Source organism: Taeniopygia guttata, chromosome 26 (genome assembly GCF_048771995.1).
Source record: "Taeniopygia guttata chromosome 26, bTaeGut7.mat, whole genome shotgun sequence".
Lineage (NCBI taxonomy): Eukaryota > Metazoa > Chordata > Aves > Passeriformes > Estrildidae > Taeniopygia > Taeniopygia guttata.
In genome coordinates this window covers 4,837,527-4,861,889 of record NC_133051.1, presented here as the reverse complement: position 1 = coordinate 4,861,889, position 24,363 = coordinate 4,837,527, and the positions used below count along the sequence as shown (strand labels likewise).

The following is a 24,363-nucleotide window of genomic DNA, read 5'->3' as shown; positions in this document are numbered from 1 at the left end:
TGCAGCTTGTCCCAGACCTCCCCCAGGCAAAAATCGACCCCTTCTGACTGACAGAGCAGCAACGCTCAGGCACTTGCCTGGTTTCTGCTGCACCCTCACGATGCCCACCTGAGCCCTGCTGCCACCATTTGTCCTCCTTGGTCACTGAGACCCTCTTCCTGCTCTGGGAAATCTGTGCCCGTGCCACCCAAGCCTGCACTCCAGGCACTCCAGGGCACCTCACACACACCTGCTGGCTGCCAGGGCTGTGCTGCCAGGGCTGTGCTGCCAGGGCTGTGCTGCCCACCTGGCCAGGTGCGTGCCCACGTCCTGCCCCCGCTGCCCAGCAAACCCCAGGGAGGGATCCACAGGCCCACCCCGACCCACGGGCGGTTTTGGCTGCAGGAGCAGAGTGAACCTGCTGCTGTGAGCAAACAAACACCAGCTTGGCAAGCAAACAGCCGGTGAAGGCAGTGTGGGTGAAACTCTGGGCACCGGTGGGGCACGGGCTCTGGCAATGATTAAACTGGCCAGCCCAGATTTCCCGGCAAGGCAGCACAGGGCTGGGACCCGGTGGTTCATATTATGCAAATCACCTGGATCTGGGAGCATGAACGTTTGGGGCTGGAATTCCCCTGGGGCTGCCAGATTGTTACCCGCCCAAGCTATAAAAGCCGAGGCACGGGCAGGGCCTGCCCATCGGCACCAGCCTCCCGGGCCCGCAGCAGTGGCGAGCGGCCAGCCCGGGCTCCTCTACCCCTCTGGATTACCCGCAGCTGCTGGAGTGGCCACCACAGAAGGTACCAAAGCTTTTTGGCGAGGCCTGGTGAGGTGCCCGAGGCCAGGACAGCTGCTTTGCTCCGCGGGGATGCGCTCTGGCCTTTTCCTGAGGGCCTGAGGGCCTCCAGCCCCAGCCTCGGCCATGGACACGCGATTTGGCTTTTCGGCAGTGCCCAAGGGCAGGGACTCGCTCCCCGCCTGGCCACTGCCATCGGGATGTGCTCTTTGCCACCGGTGGATGGGACTGGAGAGGTGGCACAGCCGTGGGCAGGGGGTCAGGAGTGGCCGAGTGCCCAAACAGCACCCACGGAGGGCTGTGGGCACTGCTCCCTGCCAGCCACCTCCGGCTGGCAGCAGGGCGAGGCCGGGCTGCTGGGGACAGGGCTGCTCGAGGCAGTGACACCACGTCCCCAGCTCCGCTCCAGGGCTGGTGAGTCAGGCCCAGCCCCAGCCAGCAGGTGCTGGTGCGTATTTGTGCACAAGTGACCCAGAGGTGACGATGGGTGGAGGGACAGACAGCCCGGCCTCGCCCAGCCCGACTCGGGGTGCCGCAGGTGCTGGGGGCCTGGGCTCACTGTGGTCTCTCGGCACAGAGCTCCATGGCAGGATCTTGTGAGATCAGCAACATCTTCTCTAACTACATCAGCGCCATGTACCAGCCCGACGAGGTGCAGCCGGCCCTGGACATGCTGGGGCAGTTTGGGGATGACAGCAACCTGGGGCTCAGCCTCCCGGCCAGCCAGCCCCCAGCACAGAGCACAGGTAGGAGCAGGGGAGTGGCGTGGTGGCACTGGGGAGCCAGCACCAGGGGCAGTGTGAGGCAGTGCCACTGGCTGGGAACAGCGCTGCAAGGTCCTTGTCCCACTGGGACAGGTCAGCAGCTTCCACCGTGCCTCAGTTTCCCCAGGGAAAGGCTGTGGGAGGACACCCTGGGTGGCACAAGGTATGGCTGCTGGGAGCACATCTGATTTATACAGGAGATGGGGGAATCACTGTCCCCTTCCCACAGCACAGCACAGGGGACAGGCGGCCAGGGCTCACCAGGAGCAGTTTGGAAGTACAGTCCTGGTGATGTGGGCTCATGTGATGGTGCTCAGGGAGGCACCCTGAGAAACACACCAGCAGAGCAGGGGGGATCACAGCACAAACAGGACAAATGGCACCGAAACCAGTGGTGGGGGAAGTGTGAGGTCTGCAGGGCAGGGCACTAAGGACCCTTTAGTCCCATAGCCCTTCAAGGGCAGGACCTGTGTGTCCCACAGGATCGTTACTGGACCACACCAGGTGTCCAGTGGCCACGGGCAGCCCACACGAGGCCCATGGTGCTGGCACAGCCGCCCTGCTCTGAGCCCTGCTCTCCATCCCTTGCAGACAAGCCCCAGTGGTTCAGTGAGCTCCCGTACTTCTGGACCAAGGTGCAGGTGCTGGAGTGGATCAGTTACCATGTGGAGAAGAACAAGTACGACGCCAGCTCCATCGACTTCTCCTGCTGCAACATGGACGGGCACACGCTGTGCCACTGCAGCAGGGACCAGATGCGCCTCATCTTCGGACCCTTGGGGGATGAGCTCTACGACCGCCTGCATGAGATCAGTGAGTGCAGCAGGGTCTCCTGCATCTGCAGGCCCAGCAGCTGAAGAACGAGTTTGAGAGCCCTCCACTAGCCCAGGAGGCTGGTGCTTCCTGGGCACTGCAGAGGCTGCGTGGGAGGGTGTGGGGGCACAGACCGGAGTCCCAGCATGGCTGGGCTCAGCTCCCAGTATGCACTATTCCCCTTCATGTGGAACAGGCATTGCTAACCCCAGTCCTTCACCCCTGTAGCCTCTGATGAGCTGAACTGGATCATTGATTTGCTAGAAAAAGAGGATGCGACTTCCCAGACCTTCCTCAGCTCCAGCCAGCTGGGTAAGAGAGGGGCCCTGGCCAAGCCTTTTCCCCAGGGATCACATACTGATGGCAGCAAAGCTAACCCCTTCTTCCCTTCTGCCCCTGCCAGAGCTGGGAAATTCCTGTGCCAAGGACTCCCTGGAGGACTTAAAGCCCACAAACCCTTTCACAGACTTCACCTACTTGCCGGGTTCTATGTCCCCAGGCAGCTCTGATGTCTCAGGTCAGTGTTTTGACAAGGGTGGGTTTGGGTCTCGCAGCAGTCTGGTGGCAGGGGAAGGGTGTGAACCAGGGGAAAACCTCCAGATGCTCAGAGGTCTGAACCCTGATCCTTTGCCTCTCAGGGCCTGTGATGTCCCACAGCCCCAACTCTCAGGACTCCGGTGGAAGTGACCTCGACCTCGACCCTGCAGAATCAAAGCTCTTCCCTGATGGTGAGCTGCCTCCTTCCAGACAGGAGCTGGGAGGGGAGGGCTGGCTCCCGGGCAGTTGTGCACTTCCTACCTGCAATGGTTTAGGGACAACACCTGAACACCCATCCTCAGAGTGAGGAGGAGGGAAAGGCCTGTTTCCCTGAGTGCTCTGCTTCTGTTTCTCTCCGTGGAGCAGTGTGATAGGCAGGGCACTGGTGATCCTGGTGGGAAGGGGTGGGTGGTGGCAGATGGGTGAAGATTGCAGCCAGGGATCCTGGGCACAGAAGTCAGTGTTTGGTATTGATCCCAGCACTGGGAACACCAGGAATGCAAGGAAGCAGTGGGGTTTGGGGAAGGAGCACATGCTGCCCTAAGCATAGTGTGGGTATGAGGGTGGGATGAGGCTGGAGGGAATGGGGTGACTTTGCTCTCTGGGGATAGTTCCCTGGTAGCTGGGCCTGAAAAGAGGGTGCTCCTGGTCCCTGGGAGGTCAGGGAGGGGGCTGCAGCCCGGCACGTGCTGCCCAGCCTGACGTGTGCCCCTCTCTGTGTGCACAGACCACTTTCCAAGCAGCAAAAAAGGGGACAGCAAACACGGCAAGCGGAAACGGGGACGGCCCCGAAAACTCAGCAAGGAGAGCAGAGACTGCCTGGAGAACAGGAAGAGCAAGCACTGTACGTGAACCCTTCAGCCCACACTGCCTCCCCCTCTTGGCTTCTTGGCTTCACAGGGAATGAAGGGCCTTGGCAGGGGGGTTTAGGGTGATCCAAAGGACCTGCAGGAGCTTCCCTCCTCTACAGCTCAGTGTCCTCTTTCAGCCCCAAGAGGTACCCACCTGTGGGAGTTCATCCGGGACATCCTGATCCACCCCGAGCTGAACGAGGGGCTGATGAAGTGGGAGGACCGGCGGGAGGGCGTCTTCAAGTTCCTGCGCTCGGAAGCGGTGGCTCAGCTCTGGGGCCAGAAGAAGAAGAACAGCAGCATGACCTACGAGAAGCTGAGCAGAGCCATGCGGTAAGTGCCCTACCCCGTCCTGGGGGGACTCAGCCCCATGGGGCTCAGCCTGAGCCCTCCAGCAGCTCCCCAGAGCTCTGATTGCACCTCTGTCTCTCACAGATATTACTACAAACGAGAGATCCTGGAGAGAGTCGATGGACGACGGCTGGTGTACAAGTTTGGGAAGAACTCCAGCGGCTGGAAGGAAGAGGAGGTGCTCAACAGGAACAAGGAGCTGTAGGAGTCCTGGACGAGCCAGGGTCTGATCAGCCCCTCAGGCCAGCCCTGAGCTGGGCTCCTTGACAGGAAACTTTGCCTGCAGCTGCATCTGGAAGCTGCTGGCCCATGCAGCGCGCGGAATTCCGACCCTCGCGTGGGCACGCTCGTGTGTGCAGGTGACTGCCAGCACCGAGGTGTTCAGAGCCGGTATTTTGGCTCCAGTAGGTTATTGCAAACTGTGACTTCCCTTGCTGGATCCGTACGTCCAGTTGGAGCCGTGGGGACTGGGGCTGTTTCAAAGCCTGAACAGATGCAACGGGGAAGAGCATTTCAAGTCCCACTGTGAGAGGCCAGCAGGTCTCCTGCTATCATCCACCTCCTGCCTGGGCAGAGGGGCAGCACATCCGTGTCACCTGTGGCTGAACAGAGCTTGTCCCAGCTGTGGGGTCTTCCCTCTCGCTGCTTGCACCGTGCCAGAGGTGCCCCCTGTCCTCTTCACTGCATGTGGGTTGGGTGAGACCCCCTTTGTGTAGCAGCTTCTCAGTGTGGCACCTGCTGAGAGAAGATGGGAACATTGTGGAGCTTCACCTGGCCCCAGAAAGCCCTCAGTGAGTGAGAAGAGGATGTGGGACAGCAGGGCCATGCTGCATTTCCAGCCCAGCCTGTGTCTAAAGACAGGCCTTTTCTCCAAAAGTAGCTTCTAATTTATGTAAGACCCAAAAAAAGTGCAGAGTGGATGTACAGATATATTTTTTCATGAGTAAGATGTTCCTGTGTGAGAGCGTGTGCTGTGGGGCACACAGGTGTGTGGTGGCAGGTGGTGATGCTCAGCTGGACTGAAGTGATGTCACAGGGCACAGACTGGTGCTGTGCCAGCCACAGAAGAGGACACCAACCCAGCCAGGCACCTGGGTGCATGTGGTTTTTTCCTTTTCAAGTGGGAATATAAGATTAATAAATTGTTCATTTGTTGGGGTTTTGTACCTATCTGTATTTTTTTGTTTGTTTGTTTTTCTTAAACACACGGTGAGGACCAGGCTCGTGTTACTTGGGATGTCCCATGGCACGAACCTTGTCTGCCACCATCTCCTGCCTGGTCATCCTGGCACAGAGTCTCAGGACTGTCCTTGACAGGAAACCTTGTCTGCAGCTGTATCTGGAAGCTGCCCACCTCAGGGTAAGGTGGGTTTGTCCCAGACTGGCTCAAAGCCACCCATGGAGGGGCATCTTTACACCCACTCCCAAACCTTGGCCCTTCTGAGATCCCTCTGGAATTCCAGCCCTGGCTCTTGCCTTTCCTGGAGCTGCAGACTGAGGGGAGGCAAAGCCCTGGCTGATCTGGGGAGGGGGATCTCCAACACCCTCCACATAAATATCCAGTCACAGCCTGTGGGAGGACCTTTAGCCTCTCCCTGGCCAGGGAGACACGGAGGGATAACCGAGGAGCAGCACAGGCACTACAGGATGATTAATGCTTGCTCCTCTCCCAGCCTGGCTGTTTTTGGCCTCTTCCAGGACCTGTGTGGCACAAGGGCCACATCTCAGGAGGGGGGACTGCAGTGACCTGGCAGTGTGAGCAGCCCAAACACATCATGTTCCCCTTCTTGCCTCCCCATCCAGCCCAGCTGTGAGGAAGCCAGGAGGTTGTCTCAGGGGTGCTGAGAGGATCTCTCCAACCCACAGGATCTGCCTTGGGGTGGCAAGAAGGAGTTGAGGGTGTTGGAGGCCAAGCAGACTCTCCTGTACGTTTGTGCCATGGACGTGGCACACGTGGCAGTGGCTCCTGGCTGGCACACACTGCATTTCACAGTGAGTGGCACCAGAGCATCTCGGTGCCACCCTGACCTTCTGCTGGTGCCTAGAACCTGCTGAATGGGGCACACAGGACACTGCTCAGTTCCTGCTCACCCCCAAAGAGAAAAGCCCTGGGACCTGTCCTCTGAGCTTGGAGCTGGACAAGGTCTGGGATGCCACATCCTTCTGAATGGTGTCAGCCACTGCCTGGAGGGACTAAGGAAAGAAGCCAGAGCACCAGCAGGAGGGTGAGGGGAGGTTTTGCTGCCTGGTAAAGGTGCTTTGCAAAGCCTGAGATGCATTTTTGGTGGGGGGATCCAGCCATTATCATAGAACCATAGAATCCTAGAACAGTTTGGGTTGGTAGGGGACATAAAGCTCAGCTCATTCCACACCCCTGCCATGAGCAGGGACACTTTCCACTAGCCCAGGTTGCTGCAAGCCCTGTCCAGCCTGGCCTTGAACACTTCCAGGGATGGGGCAACCACAGCTTCTCTGGGCCACCTGTGCCAGGATCATACCACACCCATAGAGAATTTTTTCCTAATATCTAATTTAATCTCTCCTCTATTCATTTAAAACCATTCTCCCTGTCCCACCTGCCCATGTTCCCCTACTGCCCTTCATTCCTGCCAGACATGGTGCTGTTCCACATCCCCCAGCCAGCACTGGCAGGAGTGGGACACATTGCAAAGGAGAGCAGGAAGCCCTTCAGAGCAGGTCTCCAACAGACACCTGGGCTGTCCCCCTGAGCTGTGCTCGCTGAAGCAGCTGGAATTGCTCCAGGTCTGCCTGGCCTCAGCTTGAGTGTGAGGTTGGTGGCTCGGACATCCTCCTAGAGATGCTGCAGCCACATCAAGGGCATGACCCACCTGCTTTGCAGAGGCAGAAGATGCCAGACCCATCTTCTTTTTTGTGGGTTCCACTGTGTTTATATATGGAGTTGCCCTGCTGGTTCACCTGGGATGCCTGGTGTCATAGGAAAACCTCTTTTCCTTGCCTTCCAGTATGCTGGGCTGAAGGTGTCTTGCTCCCAGACACGCTCTGGGATGAGGAGATCAGGGCTGCCCTGTGGTGCAAGAAGAGGTCCCAGTCCCTGGGTGTGAGCCTGGAGCCAGGCCCTGGTCTGGGCTGCAGCCAGAGCTCCGCCAGGCTCCTTGCATAACCCTCCCCAGGGAACAGGTTTTCCTGGCTGGTGTCTGCTGGCTTCAGTGAGGGGAGGGTGCCCCAGGTCCATCCCTGACTCCTGGAGCTCCTACAGAGAGCAGGCTGAGGGGTGGCAGGAGGGGCAGTGGCACCCCCGGGAGGGGACAGGCCAGTGCCCACCGGCCACCAGCGTGTCTGTGAGCAGACACAAACATGGGCAGTGGAGCAAGCCCAGCCCCAGGCTGGGTCTCACAGGAGCTGGCCGTGCTCCTGGCCACTGTCCCTCAAGTTTGGGGTTGTGGGCGAGGTGTTTATTCTCCGTAAACAGATAACCCCAGCAGGCTGGCACTGAGAGGGGAGCACTTTGTCACGCAGCCTGGTGCCCTGCCAAGCGCGCCTTGTTTGCTCAAGCAGTTTCATTTCTTTCCCGCTGCAGTTTGTGTTACCTAACTGGCCTGGGACAATGTTTAACCAGCTCCAACAGCAGCAGGGAACCTGTCTGCCTCGCCTCTGTGCCCCCGGTGTCCCCAGTGCCCATCGCTGCCACCCCACTGCTGAGTGGGTGGCACACCAGGCAGGAGTGTGGGGCAGAGGCAGGGTCTGTGGATCACAAAGTCAGAAAATGGTTTGGAAGGGAATTTATAGACCACCACGGTCTCCTCCCTCTGCCATGGCCAGGGACACCTTCCACTCTCCCAGGTTGCTCCAAGCCCCATCCAGCCTGGCCTTGGACACTGCCAGGGATGGGGCAGCCACAGCTGCTCTGGGCACCCTGTGCCAGATCCTCACCTCCCTCACAGAGGAGAATGCCCTCCTAAAATATACTCTAACCCTACCCTCTGTCAGTGTGGAGCCATTCCCCCTTGTCCCTTGCGGCCCCCCAGCTGTGTGGGCACCTTGTGAAAGAGGAGGAGGAGGAGGAGGAGAAGGAGGAGGAGGCAGGGGTGTGTGGGCACAGACAGGGGGACCAGATCCTGCAGCTTCTCATTAAATCTGTGGGGCAGTGGGATGAAGAGCCGGGACTGGAAAGAGAGCAAGGCTGGAGAAATGCACACACATACACCAACATCAGTGCACAGCCAGCACACACTTGGGGTAACCCCTTCAGCGACCTCCAAGCCCGTACTGAGCCACCCTAGCAGAGCCTCCCAGCAAGAGGCAGGAAAAACAGATGATTTGTTTATTTTATTATCTTTGGAGGTGCCTGGATTTTATGGCTGTGGCAAGCCATGACAAGAGCTGAAGAAAAAGAGGATTTTCCTCCAAGACTGCCTAACACTTTTACCCTGGGGTCTTTTGGAAGACTTTTTACGTCAGGTGGTCCCAAGTTGAACAGGCACACAGTTCTCATGAAAATATCTTGGGCACCCTTCAAGTCTCAGCATTAGAGCGTGTTTTGTCTTCCTCAAGACTTCCCAAAGAGGCACAGGGGCTGTTGGTCAGCCCACTTAGGGAAGAGAACAGCTTGCCCTGGCCACTGCTCCCCTAGGAGTTGTGGCCAAAAGCAGATTGCTGTGGCTGAAATGTGCGGAGTGGGAGCAGAGAAATTGGGTGAGGGGAGAGGTTTCACCTCGACCAGCAAGAAGGTGTCCAATATCCCACATGCCAGACCATGAACTGCCCCTGAGCACAACCTGATTTTCCAGCCAAGCCAGACTGTGGCCATCCTTGAGCAGATCAGAGCAGATGGGAATGCAGTGGGGATGGGGACAGCTGCTGGAAGGCAGGGACCACCTTTGTGGTTCCCTTCAAGCTCCCTGCAGTCCCTGCTGGCTTTCACCCTTCCTTCCTTCCCCTTCTGCCTTTGCAGCCGAGGGCAGAGCTCAGGGATGGCAGAGCAGGGAAGCCACTATGGGAACCTTGCACACTTTGGGAACCATGGAGAGGAGCTGGTGCACAGCATGGGAGACAAGGGTGTGGAGCAGGTGGAAGCACTGCTGAGGGGTCTCGTGGATGGAGTGTTAGGGGTTGTGTGGGGGCAGGAAGGTGAATATCTGGGGGGCCCTGCTGTGAGGGATGGGGCTGTTACATACCTGCATTTCTGAGAGTGGTACTGCAGAGGGGAGGGCTGCTGCTCAGACCAGATGTGGAGGGCAGAGCTGCTGCCCAGGGGACCCACATCACACAGGAGCTGGCAGGACAGCGCTGCCAGGGGCTGCAGCAGGGTGCTGCTGTGGCAGGCTCCAACCCAGCCTGCTGTCAGGGCTGGGCTGGCATGCCCAGGGCTGGGCTGGCCCCCTGAGCTGCATCCCTGCTCCTCGGGGCAGCAGCAGTTACCTGGGGGCACTTACCTGGGCTCCCAGAACACCCTCCCCCTGCCTGACGGTTTCTTTGATACTTCCAGCAGCAGCTGCCAGGGGTGCCTGCTTGGCCAGGGCAGCTGCCTGCTGCCAGGAGCTCGTCTGGCAGCCCTGGGCTGTTTGATTGTTTAGCAAGAGAAAGGCTGTTCCCACTGGAGGAATGGGGAAGCTGGTGCAGTTGCCTGGAACCGGAGGCAGCAGGGAGCCAGTGGCATCGGGAGCACCCCCAGAGCACGAGGGTACCACCCTGGGGAAACAGGGTACCACCCTGGGACACCCACATGCCTCTGCCTGTTCATGCCCATCTTCCCCTCTCCCTGTGCTCAGCACTTCAACCTGTGCATCCCACCCAGCCCTGCTTCCAGCCAGAGCTGCCAGGGGCTGTACCAGGGGCCCCATGCTGCTCTTGATGCTTCTCTGGGACCAGAGCTCTGCTTGCACTCTGGCTCCTGCTGGCCACGGTGACTGGTCCCTTCTCCTCAGGGACAGACCTCATGAACAGTTTGCCCAAAAATGTTGTGGCTGCCCCATCCCTGGAAGTGCCCATGGCCAGGCTGGATGAGGCTTGGAGCAACCTGGGCTAGTGGAAGGTCCCTGGCCATGGCAGGGGGTGGAACTGGGTGATCTTTAAGATCCTTTCCAACACAAACCATTCTAGGACTCTGACTGCACGACCTGATTCCAGCCCAAAGATTTATTCTCACACAAGTCTGACGATGCTGCATCTCTGCATCCTCCCCAGCTCCTGTTCCTGCTCAGATGCTTCCCCTCCTGCAGAAAATACCAGATTTCAGACTGCCCAGGTTGGGGTACGTGTTCAGCCCTTGGTTTCTGGCATCCTTCTTGGGTGGATGTCTCCCAGCTTCCTTCATTCCCCTCTCTCCCTCATTGCCACCAAGAATTGCCATGTTTCATTGTGGAATCAAAAGAAAAGTCCATTGCATTCTTGTTTCCTGGCCAGCCCTGCCCTTTGTTATCCACCCAACGTGCTATGGAGCCTGGCACTCCACCAGCCTGAAACGGAGTCGTTGGGCAGAGAGCACCAGCTGGGGACTCCAGGAACGGGAAAGCACCAACTGAAGGGCCCAGCTGAGCTCGTGGCATCCCTGGTGGGCTGGCAGATGCCAAAGAGGCTGGCAAGGTCTGCTTCCATCACAGAGACGTTTCACTCCCACTGACCAATGCCTCTGGAGAGCTCTGCTTTCCCACAGGCATCAGGCACCACTAGCTCTTCTCTCCTCTTCCTCCCGAGCTGGCCACATGCAAACAAGCCCAGCAGCCCTTTGCCAAGCCATGATGGCACATGTCCTCAAAGCCCTGTGCTCTGCAGAGGCTTGGGACTGGAGCCTGGGCTTGGTGGTGAGAAGGGCATCTGGGCATCTGCAGCTGCAGATGCTGTGTGATGGGGCACAGAGCTGGGTGAACTCACAGGCTGCAGCTCTCAGCTGCTGTCTTCTGTGCAGATTCATTCCACAGTGAGGTCACCAGGAGCCCTGATCTCCTCCACTCGCTGCTCACCTTCCCACCCAGCCACCCATCTGTGAGTTTGTACTGAGAATACACATAGCAAATTCAGGTGTTTGAGCTCACCAAGCCATTCTGGGTACATTCTGATCCCAGTTCAGCAAGGCACTAATAGCAAGAGTTACTCTTCAAAAGCCAGAATGTTGAAAGCCAGTGTGGCCAGGGCCCTGCCCCTGCTCCAGGTGTGTGAGGGGCTGTCCCAGCTGCACACCTTCCCCTGCTGCAGTAGCCCAGCACAGAGCACATGCAGTCAGAGAGGAAGGAGAGCAGAATGGTGGAGAAGGAAGATGAGGAGCAGCGGTGTCTGCAATGCCTGAGAGGAGATGCAAGGAAGGTGAGAACTGGAATACAGGTGCTACCACCCTGCTGCATGGCAATGATGCCTAATGAAGACATGGGGAACCCCTTGCTGAGCACTTCATGGTGTCCACCGAGCCTGAATGCAAAGGGAAATGTCTCTCTCTGGTGCTCCCCACAGGATTCCGGGGGCTCCTGACCTGCAGCACTGGGCATGTCACAAAGGCTGCCGATGGCCCGAGATGTTAAAGGGCATGCAGGGAGGAAATGGGAACAGGACACAGCCAGTGTGGCAGCCTGTGGCAGGCCAGGGAGGCCAGCACCACCATGGCCCTGGACAGGAGCATCACAGCCCTCCTGTGAGGATTCCTGGCAGGTTAGTGAGTGGAAACAGGAGACAGGTATAATTAACCATCCGGCCTGCTGTGCCATGCACTGTGTTGTGCTGGGGTGTTTGCTGTATTTCCTTGCCTGCCTGCCCCTGAATCACAGAAGTGTTGGGTTGGAAGGGACCTTAGAGACCATCTTGTTCCACCCCCTGCCATGGGTAGGGACACCTTTCACTATCCCAGGTTTCTCAAAGATCCACCCAACCTGGCATTGAACATTTCCAGGGATGGGGCAGCCACAGCTGCTCTGGGCATCCTGTGCCAGGGCCTCACCATCCTCACAGCCAAGAATTTCTTCCCAATATCCCGTCTATCCCTGCCCCAGGCAGCGGGAAGCCAGTCCCCCTTGTGCTGGCACTTCAGGCCCTTGTCCAAAATCCCTCTCCAGCTCTCCTGGATCCCCTTTAGGCACTGGAAGGGGCTCTAAGGTCTCCCTGGAGCCTTCTTCTCCAGGCTGAACAATTCCATATTCCCTTAGCCTTTCCTGTCAGTGTCCACAAACACCAGAGGTTTCCATCTGCCCAGTGTGCCCGTGGGGCAGGACAGGGCTGGCAGTGCCCTGAGAGCTGCGGGTGTGCCCTGAGCACAAGGCAGGGCTGAGCACAAGGCAGGTTTGCGTGTCTCTTGCGTCAGCCCTGCTCTCTGCCAGAGCCCCAGGGCAAAGGTGTGCTGGGGCTGAGCTGTCAGAGCCCCTCCACCTCTGAAGGACAGCCTGGGCCGGGAGGTGAAGAGTGAGGACCTAGTCCTGGTGCCCCAACACAAAACCCTGGAAGATATCACTTCACACTGAGCTGGCTGGGGGCAGATCCCCCTGCCTGGGCTCCCCTCATCCAGGTGCCTCACCTGCTGGGTGGTGGGGCTCTGCTGGTGGGCAAAGGGACCGTGCCCACAGTGGCCAGGCCGTGGGTGCCAGCCTCAGCTGGGGCACATCCAGGTGGCCAAGGGGCTGCCATTGTGTGGCTGCGGGTGGCAGCTCCTGTGTGCTCCTCAGGCTCCCTGGAGAGCTGGCGCTGCTCCAGCCTTTGCCTTCAGGAGTGCAGGTAAGCAAGTCCAGGCCTGAGCTGCTCTTGGGCAAAGGGTGGGTCTGACAAGATCTCATCGCTCCAGGCCTTTCTAAAAGGAGCCGAGTTTCAGAGCACTCTCCGTGGGAGCCACAAACACCGGGGCCATTACATAAGGCATGTTTGGGGTGCACAGCGGGGTGAACTGAGCACAGCCTGGGCCACAGTGCTGGTGCAAAACCAGGGACTTTGGGGGCAGGTGCTGAGGGATGAGAGCTGTGTTTTCCCCATGGGATCTGCACTATTCCAGCACCAGGAGGGTGAGAGCCTTGTCTCTGTCTGACACAGTGGGCACAGCGTGGCTTGTGCCACGGGAAGTCTGCACAGGCTTCCCAGTGTGCAGGTGCCTGTCCCAGCTTCCTTCCTTGTACCTTCCCAGTGTGCCCAGCTGAGCACAGCAAGGCCTGGCTCTGGCTGACCCTGGGCTCCAGCTGGTGGCATCTGAGGTGCTGCCCTTGTCCGGAGCAAGGCCAGAGCAGGCTGCAGGTCCAGCAGGATGCACAGAAAGTGTCTGGCCCCAGGTCTGCTTCTGGCAGTAGCCAGGGTGTTCTGTGTAGGATCCAGAGGGGCAGATGGACACTGAGTCCCTTGGTGTTTACTGAAGAAGAAGCCCTTCACCTCCTCCACCCCAACAGGCTGGTGGAATCCATTGCAGGAAACCCTTCTCCAACAACAGGACTCAGAGGTAGGGTGCCCTGGCATGTGCCTCAAGGGTTCTTGGAGCAGCAGGAGAGGAGATAGGCACGTGGAAGAGCTGATTGTCTGTCCCCTCTCCCTGGGCACCTGCAGGGAAGCCCTGAGGTTTCCTAGCTCCTGTTACTGGGAGCCCTTCCCAAGCCACCCCAGGGAGCAGGTCCTAAGGGTCACTTTACCCGTGGGCAGGTCCTCAGCCTTTGTGCAGACCCATCCCTCCCGCATCCTCCCTTCCCAGAAGTGACGCTGGCAGGCGGTGGCAGGTGGCCAGCTCCACCTGTCTGACAGGTAGAGCAAGGGTGGGGGCAGTGGCTGGCACCCGCTGCCTGTCCCAGCCTGCTGGCTCCTGCCAGCAACCACCTGCTGCAGGAGGAGCGGTGCCCCCAGCTCCAGTGCCACCGAGCAGGGACAGCTCTGCCCCAGCACAGAGGGAAGCCAGGAGGTTTTATCCCTCACTGCTGGGTGAGGATATCTGAGAGAGGCAGCTGGGGTTGTTCATACTGGAAAAGAGAAAGCTCCAGGGAGAACTTAGAGCCCCTTCCAGTGCCCCAGAGAGGCTTATAAAAAGAGACTGTGCAATTTTTCCACAGGAAGATAGTGACAGGACAAGGGGGAAGAGTTTTAAGCTGAAAAATGAGAGACTTAGATTAGATATCAGGAAGAAATTCTTCCCTGTGAGGGTGGGGAGGCCCTGGCATAGGGTGCCCAGGGAAGCTGTGGCTGCCCCATCCCTGGAAGTGTCCAAGTCGAGGCTGGGTGAGGTTTGCAGCAACCTGGTCTAGTGGAAGGTGTCCCTGCCCATGACAGAGGGGTGGAACAAGATGACTCTCACGGCACCTTCCAACCCAGACCTTCCCACTCTTTTGTGCTGTGCCTGGGTGGCTCTGTGATCCTGCACCATGTCCTGTTACCCAGACACACGGAGCTGCAGCACACAGCCAAGGGGTCAGACACTGCAGACACACTTCTGGGCACACGCAGAGTGTGTGACACTGCAAACACTGCCAAACACAGAGACACAGCTGATGCAGGCAGCACGTGAGGCTTCCAGCCAGCACACAGACACACTGTTCAGTGCAGGGACAGCAGAGCATGAGCTGCAGGTGTGCACACAGACACACATAGGAGTGTGCTGCAACACTCCGTGTGTCAGCAGGCACACACAGGGTTACTCACACGAGGCCCCACACATCTCCTCACCCGTGGCCATACACTCCTTCAGGCAGGCTGCACCCAACATGGTGCATGGTCCCACCTCCATCACCCTCAGAAGATGTCCAGGTGTCCCCTCACCCTCAGCCAGCCACACACACCCCAGCCTGTCTCTTTGCTGGCAGTTCCCTGGATTGAGAAGGGCTTTGGGATGGGCAGAAATCCCTGAGGGTGCTGATGAGACCAAGGAACCACGGTGGTGGGTCATGCCCTGATCCAGCCCTGCTGGAGGCACCAGGGAAAGGCACCTGATGATGCAGGGTAAGTGCTCCCTGTTTTGTGGCAGCAGAACCCCCAGGTGCCAGGAGCTGATCCCCAGCCTTGCCTGGTGAAGGTGCAAGCTGACCATGGCGGGGCTCTTGCCCATCCCTGTCATGTTATCAGGAGATGGTGAAGACAGGCTTGTACGTGCTGGCCAGCACCCTGCCTGCTCTGGCACCCATCCTCCCAGCTGTGTCCCCAGCAGGGGTTGTGCTGGCCTGTTTGGGGCACAGCTGGGCAGTGCCCAAGGGCTGTGTGACCCCACACTGTAAATTTCCCTAGTTTCAGTCCCCACAGACTGATGGCCTCAGAGCTGCAGGGGCAGCTCACCTGGGGTCAGAGGCCTCCAGCATTCCCAGCACCTCAGCATTATCTGAGGTCACAAACACCCTCCTGGATCTGGCTGGGCCACTCCAGCCCTGAGTGACAACCAGCAGCATCTTGCCCAGCCACTTCCAAACAAGCCAAACAGCTCGAGGTCTTCCAAAGGCACTGCGGACATCTCAACCCCCTCCCAAAGCAGGCTGAGGTCTGGGCTGTGCCTCTCTCCTCCAGGCAGGGGTGACAGTGCCATGCAGCTGCCCAGGTGCACAGGTAGGTGGGTCCTGGCAAGCCAGCCACGGTGGGTCACACACACCAGCCCAACTGACTGGCATCGAGCTCAGTTTGCCCAGGCAAAAGCCACCGAGTGTCCCTGGGTCTGTGGGACCCAGACACGGGGATGGGGTGATGGAGCTCACTGGGATGAAAGCAGCAATCAGGTCTCCATGAGGCAGAGACGCTGGCCAGGGTTCAAAGCAAACTTCTGCCAGCTGAGGGAGGTGAGGAGGGCTGAGGGTGCAGCACAGCAAGGGGTGACTTGGCAGTGTACAGAACTCCTGGTGCACAGGGCTCTGGGGGGAGCAGTTCTTCCTCTTGGGTCCACAACAGCAGGTTGGGAATCTCAGGGCAGAGCCTACAGCAGTCTTTAGCTTGGTTCCCCCTCTTGTCCCCAAAGAGTGAGCAAATCCCATTTATCCTGAGGAAACAGGCACCTAACAGGGGGTGTGCCACAGGGAAAGCTGGATGGGGAAAGGGCCATGGCAGCAGCTGACCCCGTGGCTGTCCCACGATGAGCTCATTCTGCTGTGGTTACCCTCGCACTGCATGCCAGCTGCTTTGTCATGAGGCAAGAGGAGGAGGGGAACAGGTTATTCAAGGTCTGCAGGGTGCAGGGCACCAGCAGGTGAGGGCAGGGGCTGGGTGGGAGGGCTGGGCCGGCAGGCAGGGTGCAGCCCCCTCCCCTTTGCACAGGAGCTCCAGGAAAGGGGGGCTCAGGGGGAGCCAGCGCCAGGCACTGCGGTACAGCCACAGGGCACGAATGGAGGAGCAGCAGACTTTGCCCCCACCTACAAGGTGTGGCACAGAGACTGAACAGTCTGCAGGGCATAATTATCATCAAAGCCGGAACAGGTGGGTTGGGAGCAGGAGAGGTCATATTTGGGTCAGGTCAGGGACCTGACCTGCATGGGATCCACAGGCTGCCCCTGTGATGGGTTTTGCAGCATGACAGCCTCCTTCCATGCCTGGGGCTCCTCAGCAGTCACTGTGTCCCCCACTGTCACATTCCCAGGCTGAGAACCAGCAGCTTCGATGTGCCCAGATGGACCAGAGCAATTCCACAGCCCTGGAGCACCCTCCTGCCCTCCCCAGGCTCTTCTTTGCCACCTGTCCACCAAACAAACTCCTTTTGGAGAGGCCACGACCCTGCAGGGCACAGGGAGTGGGCAAAGCAGCCCTTCTGCTCTGCCATCCCAGGGCACTGGGCCCTCTGGGCACCTTGGAGATCTGCTGATGCTTCACAGAATACTGTTCCTCCTCTTCTGCTCCAAACACTGCTTTTCCTGCTGGCAGATGCCACAGCCAGAGCCCCTGGGCCCCATGTGCTCGTCCCCCACGCCTTTGGGTGGGCTGTAGTGCTGTGCCCCCTCCCCCCTTCACACACACACATGCAGACCCTCTTCTCACGCACATCCCACCCCTGCACACACACTCACTCACCATCCTTGCCCCATCTTCCCCCATCCATGTCCCTCCCTGCTCTACCCCTTGGGCTGAAGGTTGGGGGTCTTGGAGGGGGTCATGGCTGCTGACACAGAAGGTTCTCTCGGAGAGCTCAGGGCTGGAAACTTGGTGCCACACATGGTCAGTACAAAGATTTGGCTGCTGCCAAGGTCTCCAGAAATTAGAGGAGGGGCCGGGGAAGCACCGTGAGAGGTGAGGATGCTCCCAGACCTGCCCAGCCCATGCTGACCCAGAGCCATCCCTGTCACCAGCACAGGTGACTGTCACACAGCTGGACACCAGCAAGGGACTGGTGGGACTCCACTCCTAGCCCAAGGCAAGAGCCAGCAGGGATCTCTGCTCCCAAGGGCTGGGGGACTATAAGAGACTTCTTGTGGACAGGTCAAGCATTGTCCCAACAGTGCATCTGGTCCTTGCTCCAGACACTGGCCTGGGGAATGGTTGCAGCTCCTCCCTGCCCTGAGATGGTTGGAAATTTTCTCTTTTCATGTTGAGGTATGACAAGAGACACTGTTGTCCAGTCTCTCCTCTTTCTGTGACCATTGTGCGTGGCCAGAAAAACTGTCCCCCACTCCTGATGGCTTTTGGAGGCCATCAGGCTGGGCTGTACCCACACCCCAGGCTCTGGGGATGGAGAGAAGGGCAGAGCTGAGGGCACCTGCCCTGTATGGAGGCAGAAGGATGCCCTGAGGAGGGACGACCCCACACAGGCACCAGCCCAGTGCAAAGGACAGAGGGTTTGGGAGACCTGCAAACCTGGGGCACGGCCAGGCACGGCTGAGCTGCACGATGCCCAGTGCACCCAGCACCAGAGGGTCCCTGGATCCCTCTGTGACCTGGTGGGTGGAAGGACCCCCTTGCAGGCCCCCGGAGTGGTGCAAGCGGTGGTGTTTGCACTGTGGGAGGTGTGTACGTGTGGGCAGGGCCCCCGCGCATGGAGCTCCATGAATGCCATGTCAGACGGGGTGTGGCACCACCCTGACATTCATTTTGCAAACAGTCCTGGGGTCATGAGCAACAGAAAGGGCAAGTGTGGGTAGTGGCAGCGCCCACGCTGAGCCGTGCCTCCTCAGCCGGGTCACCCCGGGAGAGCCGCCACGCAGCGGGCACACGGCGGGAGCGCAGGAAGGACGCAGGGCAGCTCTGTGCCCTGGCACAAATAAAGCACAGCCACCATGAGGGACTGAGGATTGCCCAGCCAAGCGCCTGCTGGGTCTGTACCAGCTGGAGCTCCATTCCTGCACCTCCCCCAGCACCGGGCACAGCGATCTGGGGTTCCTGACCAGCTGGCTGGACTCCCGGTGGAGATGTGGGAAGCCAGGGAGGTTCCTGGCGCCCATCCACATCTCCAGGGTAGCTGGGGATCTTGCAGTCCTGCTGGGTCTCCCTGGGCTGCTGAGGGTGGCCAGGCTTTTAGTTTGGTTCAGCCGTGGTGACCCCAACACCATTTACCTGTTCCTTGGTGCAGTGCCTGGATGTCCTGGTCCTCCTTCCCTGCCCTCCCTGCCCTCCCCACAGTCTCGTGGTGGGTAAGACCCTACTATTGATTTACCAACTATCAGCATCTATCATCTGAAGAAAGTATAAACCAAAGCCCAAACTGGAAGTGATAAAGAAAACAAACCAAAACCACAGCCAAAACCCACACATAATCTAAAAAACAGGCCCAAAGAAAAACCATACAAAATAGGTCCTAGAATATGGAAACTGGTTTATAGAAAAATATAAACATGCATGAGTCTATGAATATGCAAAAAACTAATGTAATAGAATTTAAAGAGTATCTCCAAAAATAACAGCGTACTCTTAGCTAAATGCCAAGCACCCAGCTGTTTTTAACCCTTTGCTTTATTTCTGCCTCCTACTGCCTTTTTATTAAACTTCTTAAATTTTACCAAGAAAATAAACCTCATTTTTTGCACTCTTAACTTCGCTCCTGTCTGCCTGGTACCAGGGCAGCCCACATGGGCCCCACAGCCCCAGAGGCATTGCCTGCTGCTGCGCCACATGCCATGGGGTCTGGAGGCCTCGCCTGTGCCCCACGCTTTGCTGTGGGCATCGCTGACATTGGGCTGGCACCACTGCTCCCTGTGCCACTGAAGGGCTGCAGGACCCTCTGAACTTCACTCCTGTTTGCCTGGTACCAGGCAGTTCATGCCCCAGAGGCATTGTGTGATGCTGCCCCACACGCCATGGGTCTGGAGGCTGCACCCAGCCCCACCCTGCTGTGGGCACCGCTGACCTTGGCTGGCACCATGGCTCCCTCCCCGTGCCACTGGATTTTCCGAGGGCTGGGCTGGGCTGGGCTGAGCTGCCGTGGAAATTCCCCAGGTGCCCAGAGAGCGGGCGCTGCTCTCAGCACCCTGAGAGCCGCCGGGCCGTGCCCAGGACGGGCTGTGCCCAAGCCGAGCCATGCCCAGGCCGGGCCGTACCCAGGCTAGGCCGTGCCCAGGCCAGGCCGTACCCAGGCCGATCCGTGCTCAGGCCGGGCCGTACCCAGGCCAGGCCGTGCCTAGGCCGGGCTGTACCCAAGCCGGGCCATGCCCAGGCCAGGCCATGCCCAGGCCAGGCCGTGTCCAGGCCGGGCCGTGCCCAGGCCGGGCCGTGCCCAGGCCAGGCCATGCCCAGGCTGAGCTGTGCCCAGGCCGAGCTGTGCCCAGGCCGGGCCGTGCCCAGGCCAGGCCATGCCCAGGCTGAGCTGTGCCCAGGCCGAGCTGTGCCCAGGCCGGGCCGTACCCAGGCCAGGCCGTGCCCAGGCCGGGCCATGCCCAAGCCAGGCCATGCCCAGGCCAGGCCATGCCCAGGCCAGGCCGTGTCCAGGCCGGGCCGTGCCCAGGCCGGGCCGTGCCCAGGCCAGGCCATGCCCAGGCTGAGCTGTGCCCAGGCCGAGCTGTGCCCAGGCCGGGCCGTGCCCAGGCCAGGCCATGCCCAGGCTGAGCTGTGCCCAGGCCGAGCTGTGCCCAGGCCGGGCCGTACCCAGGCCAGGCCGTGCCCAGGCCGGGCCATGCCCAGGCCGGGCCGTGCCCAGGCCAGGCCGTACCCAGGCCGGGCCGTACCCAGGCCGGGCCGTGCCCAGACCGGGCCGTACCCAGGCCAGGCCGTGCCCAGGCCAGGCTGTGCCTCTCCCGTGCTCTCGGTGCCCTGAGTGCCGAGCTGAGCCAGCCCTGGCAGCGCTGCAGGCTGCAAACAGTGCCCTCTTTGTCGTGCCCTGCTCCTGGGACTGATTGCTATTTATTTATGGAGGTGAATGCCTACGGCTTGTTTGAAAGGGAGACATGGCACCTCGGGCTGCAGCAGTGGTGCCTCCCCGCCGGGCAAGCCCGGGCACCCAGAGCTGGGCATGTGTCCTGCAGGGTGGAAAAGGCCCAGAGCACCCAGGCACCGTTCAGTCCCCGTGCAGAGCCCACCCCAGCCCTGCTGCAGGCTTCCTGGGAAAGGGAAACTGAGGCAAGAAGGCAGGGACACCAAAAGGCCTTCTCAGGATGCTCCCAGCACTGTCCTGTGTCCAGCAGCTGAGGCAAACACCACATCCAGCCCTTCAGGGCTTGTCGGGATCTGCTCCAGCCCTGACACAAGCTCATCCCACACATGGACCAGCACATGGAGTGTGGCACCCACAGCGGGCAGCTCCTCCCTGCCTCTGGCTCACAACCACAGGGAAGATGCCTCCAGGCTGCTGCAGAGCACCTGATGCCATGTCACCCACATCCCTCTGCTCCTGGGACTGCAGGCAGTGGGCAGGGAAGATCAGGGCCCAAACTTAGTGAGGTTGCAGGAAGAGGAATGGACAGCAATTTTGGGCTGTCCTGTGGGCAGAGGAGCTTTGTGTCTACACAAACTGCAGGTCTTGGCTGCCGTGGGACTTCACTCCCACAGCCTGGCAGCAGCAGAATTCTCCATGGCATGAGCTCAGCTGGCCAAACCCCCTCCCAAGGTGCAGCTCACTTGCCTGCAGAGAGGAGTGGCTGATGTTTTGGGGGGCAGGCCAGGTGAGAAGCTGGTAGGTGTGCTGGGGGAACTCTGTAGCCTTGGGCTGTGGAGGGAAGCTGCTGAAATGTTCATGTTTCTCATCCATCAGTGCTATCTCACTAACCACAGTGCCACCTTGGCCACCCTATAACCAGCACATCTGGCCATCTTCTTCCCAATCACTGGAGATGGCACAGTGGTCCTGCCTCTCCTCCATCCAGGAACACCAACAGATCCTTCAGATTCCTGCTGGAGTCTCATCCACTTGGCCCCATGGTGATCACAGCCACAGGGATGACTCCCTCCGGGAGGACCGGTGATTCTGGGTCAGGACCTCAGGGAGCCTGAGGTGTTCCAGCAGCATGTGCTCACTCTGCAGTGCTAGGGACCTGCAGAGGGGAATGTGTGCTTCTGGGGACACCCAGCTCTGCAGCCTTTGGTGTCCTGTGGGATGGTGACCAACAGGGATGGTGTGAGCGCATGGGTCATGGCCACCAGTCCTGCTGCAGCTTGCCTGGTGGTCTCCCAAGAGCAGACCACCATGGCCTTCATGTCTAAGCGAGGCTGGGGCAGGTGCAGTGGCAGCAGTGGGGTTTAAGCTCATCACCAGGAGAAGCTGATGGCCAGCACAGCTTTGGGATGAGGTCCAGCAAGTCTGGGGGGCGAATGGAGATGTAGGAGCACCATGACCTGTTACAAATGCTTCTCTGAGCACAGCTGATGCTGCTGATGGGGTGGCCAGAGCAGCCTGGACCTCCTCCACACACACAGCTGGACTTGGCCTGCCTGGGAATGGCCACAGGAGGGCAATGACCACACAGGACACCTGGACAGTGCTTGCAACAAACTCAGTCAATTGAGACTTGTCCTCCATGGAGCTGGCGAGCCCACATAACACTGTGGGCCACTCTCCAAGCACAGAGCTGGGCTCTTTGTTCTTTTGCCTGTATAGCATGGGCTTTCTTCCAGTTGGCTTCAGAGCTCACAAGGGACAGAAAGGAGCACATCAACCGTTCCATTTCTGCTGAAAAAGGACACCTGCACCAGCCAGTGCATAACTTACCTGCTTTGAATTCATGCAGCCTGAGTCTGGAGAGGTTTTGCTCTGTCAGCAGACTGGGCTGTGGCTGTCTCAGTGTTCTTCTGAACAAGGAGAAATCAGTTCAAAGCGGCCCATCTGATTGATCAGTGCAGTTTCCCAGGGGCCACTTGCCTGGGAGAAGCTGACAAGTCACTGGGGTGAGCTTGAGCTCTCCCCATTGTGGACAGCGGTGAGTCTGCAGCCACCAAGCATGAGATAACAAACCCTAAGAGCAAAAAGCAGAGTTCAGTGCCCTGCCATGGCTGAGACCATGGCACAATGAAGGCACAGAGGAGGGTGCAGGTTCATGGCTGGACTTGTTCCGACCCAGGGTACACCCTTGCTCCCAGTACCCACCCAGTCAGGGCAAGTTGCCTTTCCCATGTAGAAGCTCCTGTGTCATCCCCACAACCATCACATGGGGATGGATATCTACAGGATAATGCAGCCTGTTCACCCCTGAAAGCAAACTGCTGAATCCTGCAGCCAGCAACAGCCCTGCTGCTCCGGCAGTTGTGGTTTGCCAGTATCCCCCACCCTGCAGCCTCCCAGCTCAAACTGGATCTGTGTTTTTATTGCAAAGCTGCTGCGGGGGGAGCAGGGGGAGGCAGGGCTGGGGCTCAGCCAGGCTGTCCCTCCCTGGCAGCTGCTGGCTGTCCCCATGTGCTGTTTGCTCAGCGCTGGGTACCGTGTGAAGGCAAACACAGGCTGTCCCAGTCCTGCAGCCACCGGGCAGGGTGAGTGCTGCCTGGGGGTTTCCAGGGCACAGCCAAAGCCCCAACAGCCCCTCACCCCTCTCGGTGGTGTGGGACATCCTCTGGCTGCCACAGCCCCAGCAGTGTCCCCCTGTCCCCCCAAACTGCTTTCACAATGTGCAGATTTAACCGTGCCACATGAACCAGGTGGACCAAACTCTCCAGGACAGAGAGCTTGGTGGTTCCTGGGGACACAGAGCCAGTGCCCAGCAGGAGGGTGGTTCATGCCATTACCCTAAATTTGCCCTCGCTGTGTGCCATCCTGAGAAGCAGATCCTGGACTGGTGGGTGACCCTGGGCACCATCAGCAGTGTCCCCGTCCCCACACGCAGTGCCTGTCCCTCCTCTCGAAGCCCCAGGCGTGTCCCCTGCTGCTGTCACCTCTGAGCCCCGTCCCTCTCCACTCTCCATAGCCCCCGTGGAGGGGAGGAAGAGGAGGAGGTGAAGTGTCTTTCTAATGCTGCTGGGGAAGGACAAGCCAAGTTCACACCAGCAGCACCTGGGGCAGACAAGGGGCCCATCTGACCCCAAAAGAGGCAGGTGGCACCTTGTACCCCTGGCTCCTTGGGAGCCCTGCAGCCCACGGCCAGAGCTGACCCCATGCCAGACCAGGACCTGGCCGACCCTTGGCCACAGGAGACTGAACAATATGTCACCTCCTCCTCCTCTAATTAGCCCAGCCATTTGCTGGGGAGCTGTGCTAATTTTCTCCTGTGACACCTGAGGTCAGGGACAGTCCCAGTTTTCCTCCTGACACCTGCTGAGCCCGACCTGCTGGGAACTGAGCCTGCTCATGCACATGTGCCTCAGCAGGCTTTGCTCTCTGCTGGGCCTGCACAGGAGGGAGCCTGGCCCTGCACTTTGGGAGCTATTTCTACATCTCTGAAAAGGGTTCCCAAAATAACTTCTCACCTCCCCACATCTACTCCACCCATAGAGCAGAGAGGCCAGAGTGTCCCTGCTGTGCCAGGAGCCACCCTGACCCTGTCCAAAGGGATGTGGCCAGGGGGGCACAAAAACGTGCCCTGGCATTTCCAGGACCACCTCTGGCAACTGAAAGCAGAGGGAGAAATCCAACATTCACAGGCTGATCATTGTGTGCTTGAGGTGTGGCTGCAGATACATTATCTGTCCCACGGTGGGGTCTGAAGTCCAGGAGATAAGAGGCTGGGGAAAGCACTCAGCAGAGCTGCTGTGGGAGAGATTCCAGGGTCTGGCAGAGGGTGTGGAGCAGGTTCCCAGTGGTGCCAGGGTGTGCTGGGAGAGCTCAGGTGCCCAGTGGCACTGCTCTGGCACAGGGCTGGCTGCCCACTGCGTGCCCAGCCGTGCAGAGGGGCAGGGGGCACCACTGCCATGTGCTGGGCACTGCCCAGCCAGGGTGGTGCGAGGTGGGAGAGGGCAAGAGGCATGGCTGGGGCTCACAGCAGGCAGAGGAGAGCAAATGCTGCTCTGCCAAAGCTCCGTGCACCCGCCCATCCCCACACAAGAATCCTTTGTTCCTGCCATGTCCCTGTTCCCCCTGCTGCTCCGTGAGTAAGGGACG

General features: G+C 59.2%; 1 protein-coding gene across 1 annotated transcript; it reads left to right on the top strand.

The window, feature by feature from the left end:
- The first annotated feature begins 666 nt into the window (after positions 1 to 666).
- Positions 667 to 5,267, top strand: ELF3 (E74 like ETS transcription factor 3). Its single transcript, XM_041721367.2, has 9 exons — positions 667 to 779; positions 1,353 to 1,521; positions 2,131 to 2,352; positions 2,581 to 2,664; positions 2,756 to 2,869; positions 2,991 to 3,080; positions 3,617 to 3,733; positions 3,878 to 4,073; positions 4,176 to 5,267. The coding sequence occupies exons 2-9, from the start codon at positions 1,359 to 1,361 to the stop codon at positions 4,294 to 4,296; spliced, it is 1,107 nt and encodes a 368-aa protein (XP_041577301.1). The 5' UTR covers positions 667 to 779; positions 1,353 to 1,358; the 3' UTR covers positions 4,297 to 5,267.
- Positions 5,268 to 24,363: the final 19,096 nt, after the last annotated feature.

Excerpts from the sequence above, each read along its gene's own strand:
- ELF3 (XM_041721367.2), top strand. The coding sequence starts at position 1,359 with ATGGCAGGATCTTGTGAGATCAGCAACATCTTCTCTAACTACATCAGC. Across the intron at positions 2,353-2,580 it reads CGACCGCCTGCATGAGATCA|CCTCTGATGAGCTGAACTGG; the intron begins GTGAGTGCAGCA and ends TCACCCCTGTAG. Across the intron at positions 2,870-2,990 it reads AGGCAGCTCTGATGTCTCAG|GGCCTGTGATGTCCCACAGC; the intron begins GTCAGTGTTTTG and ends TTTGCCTCTCAG.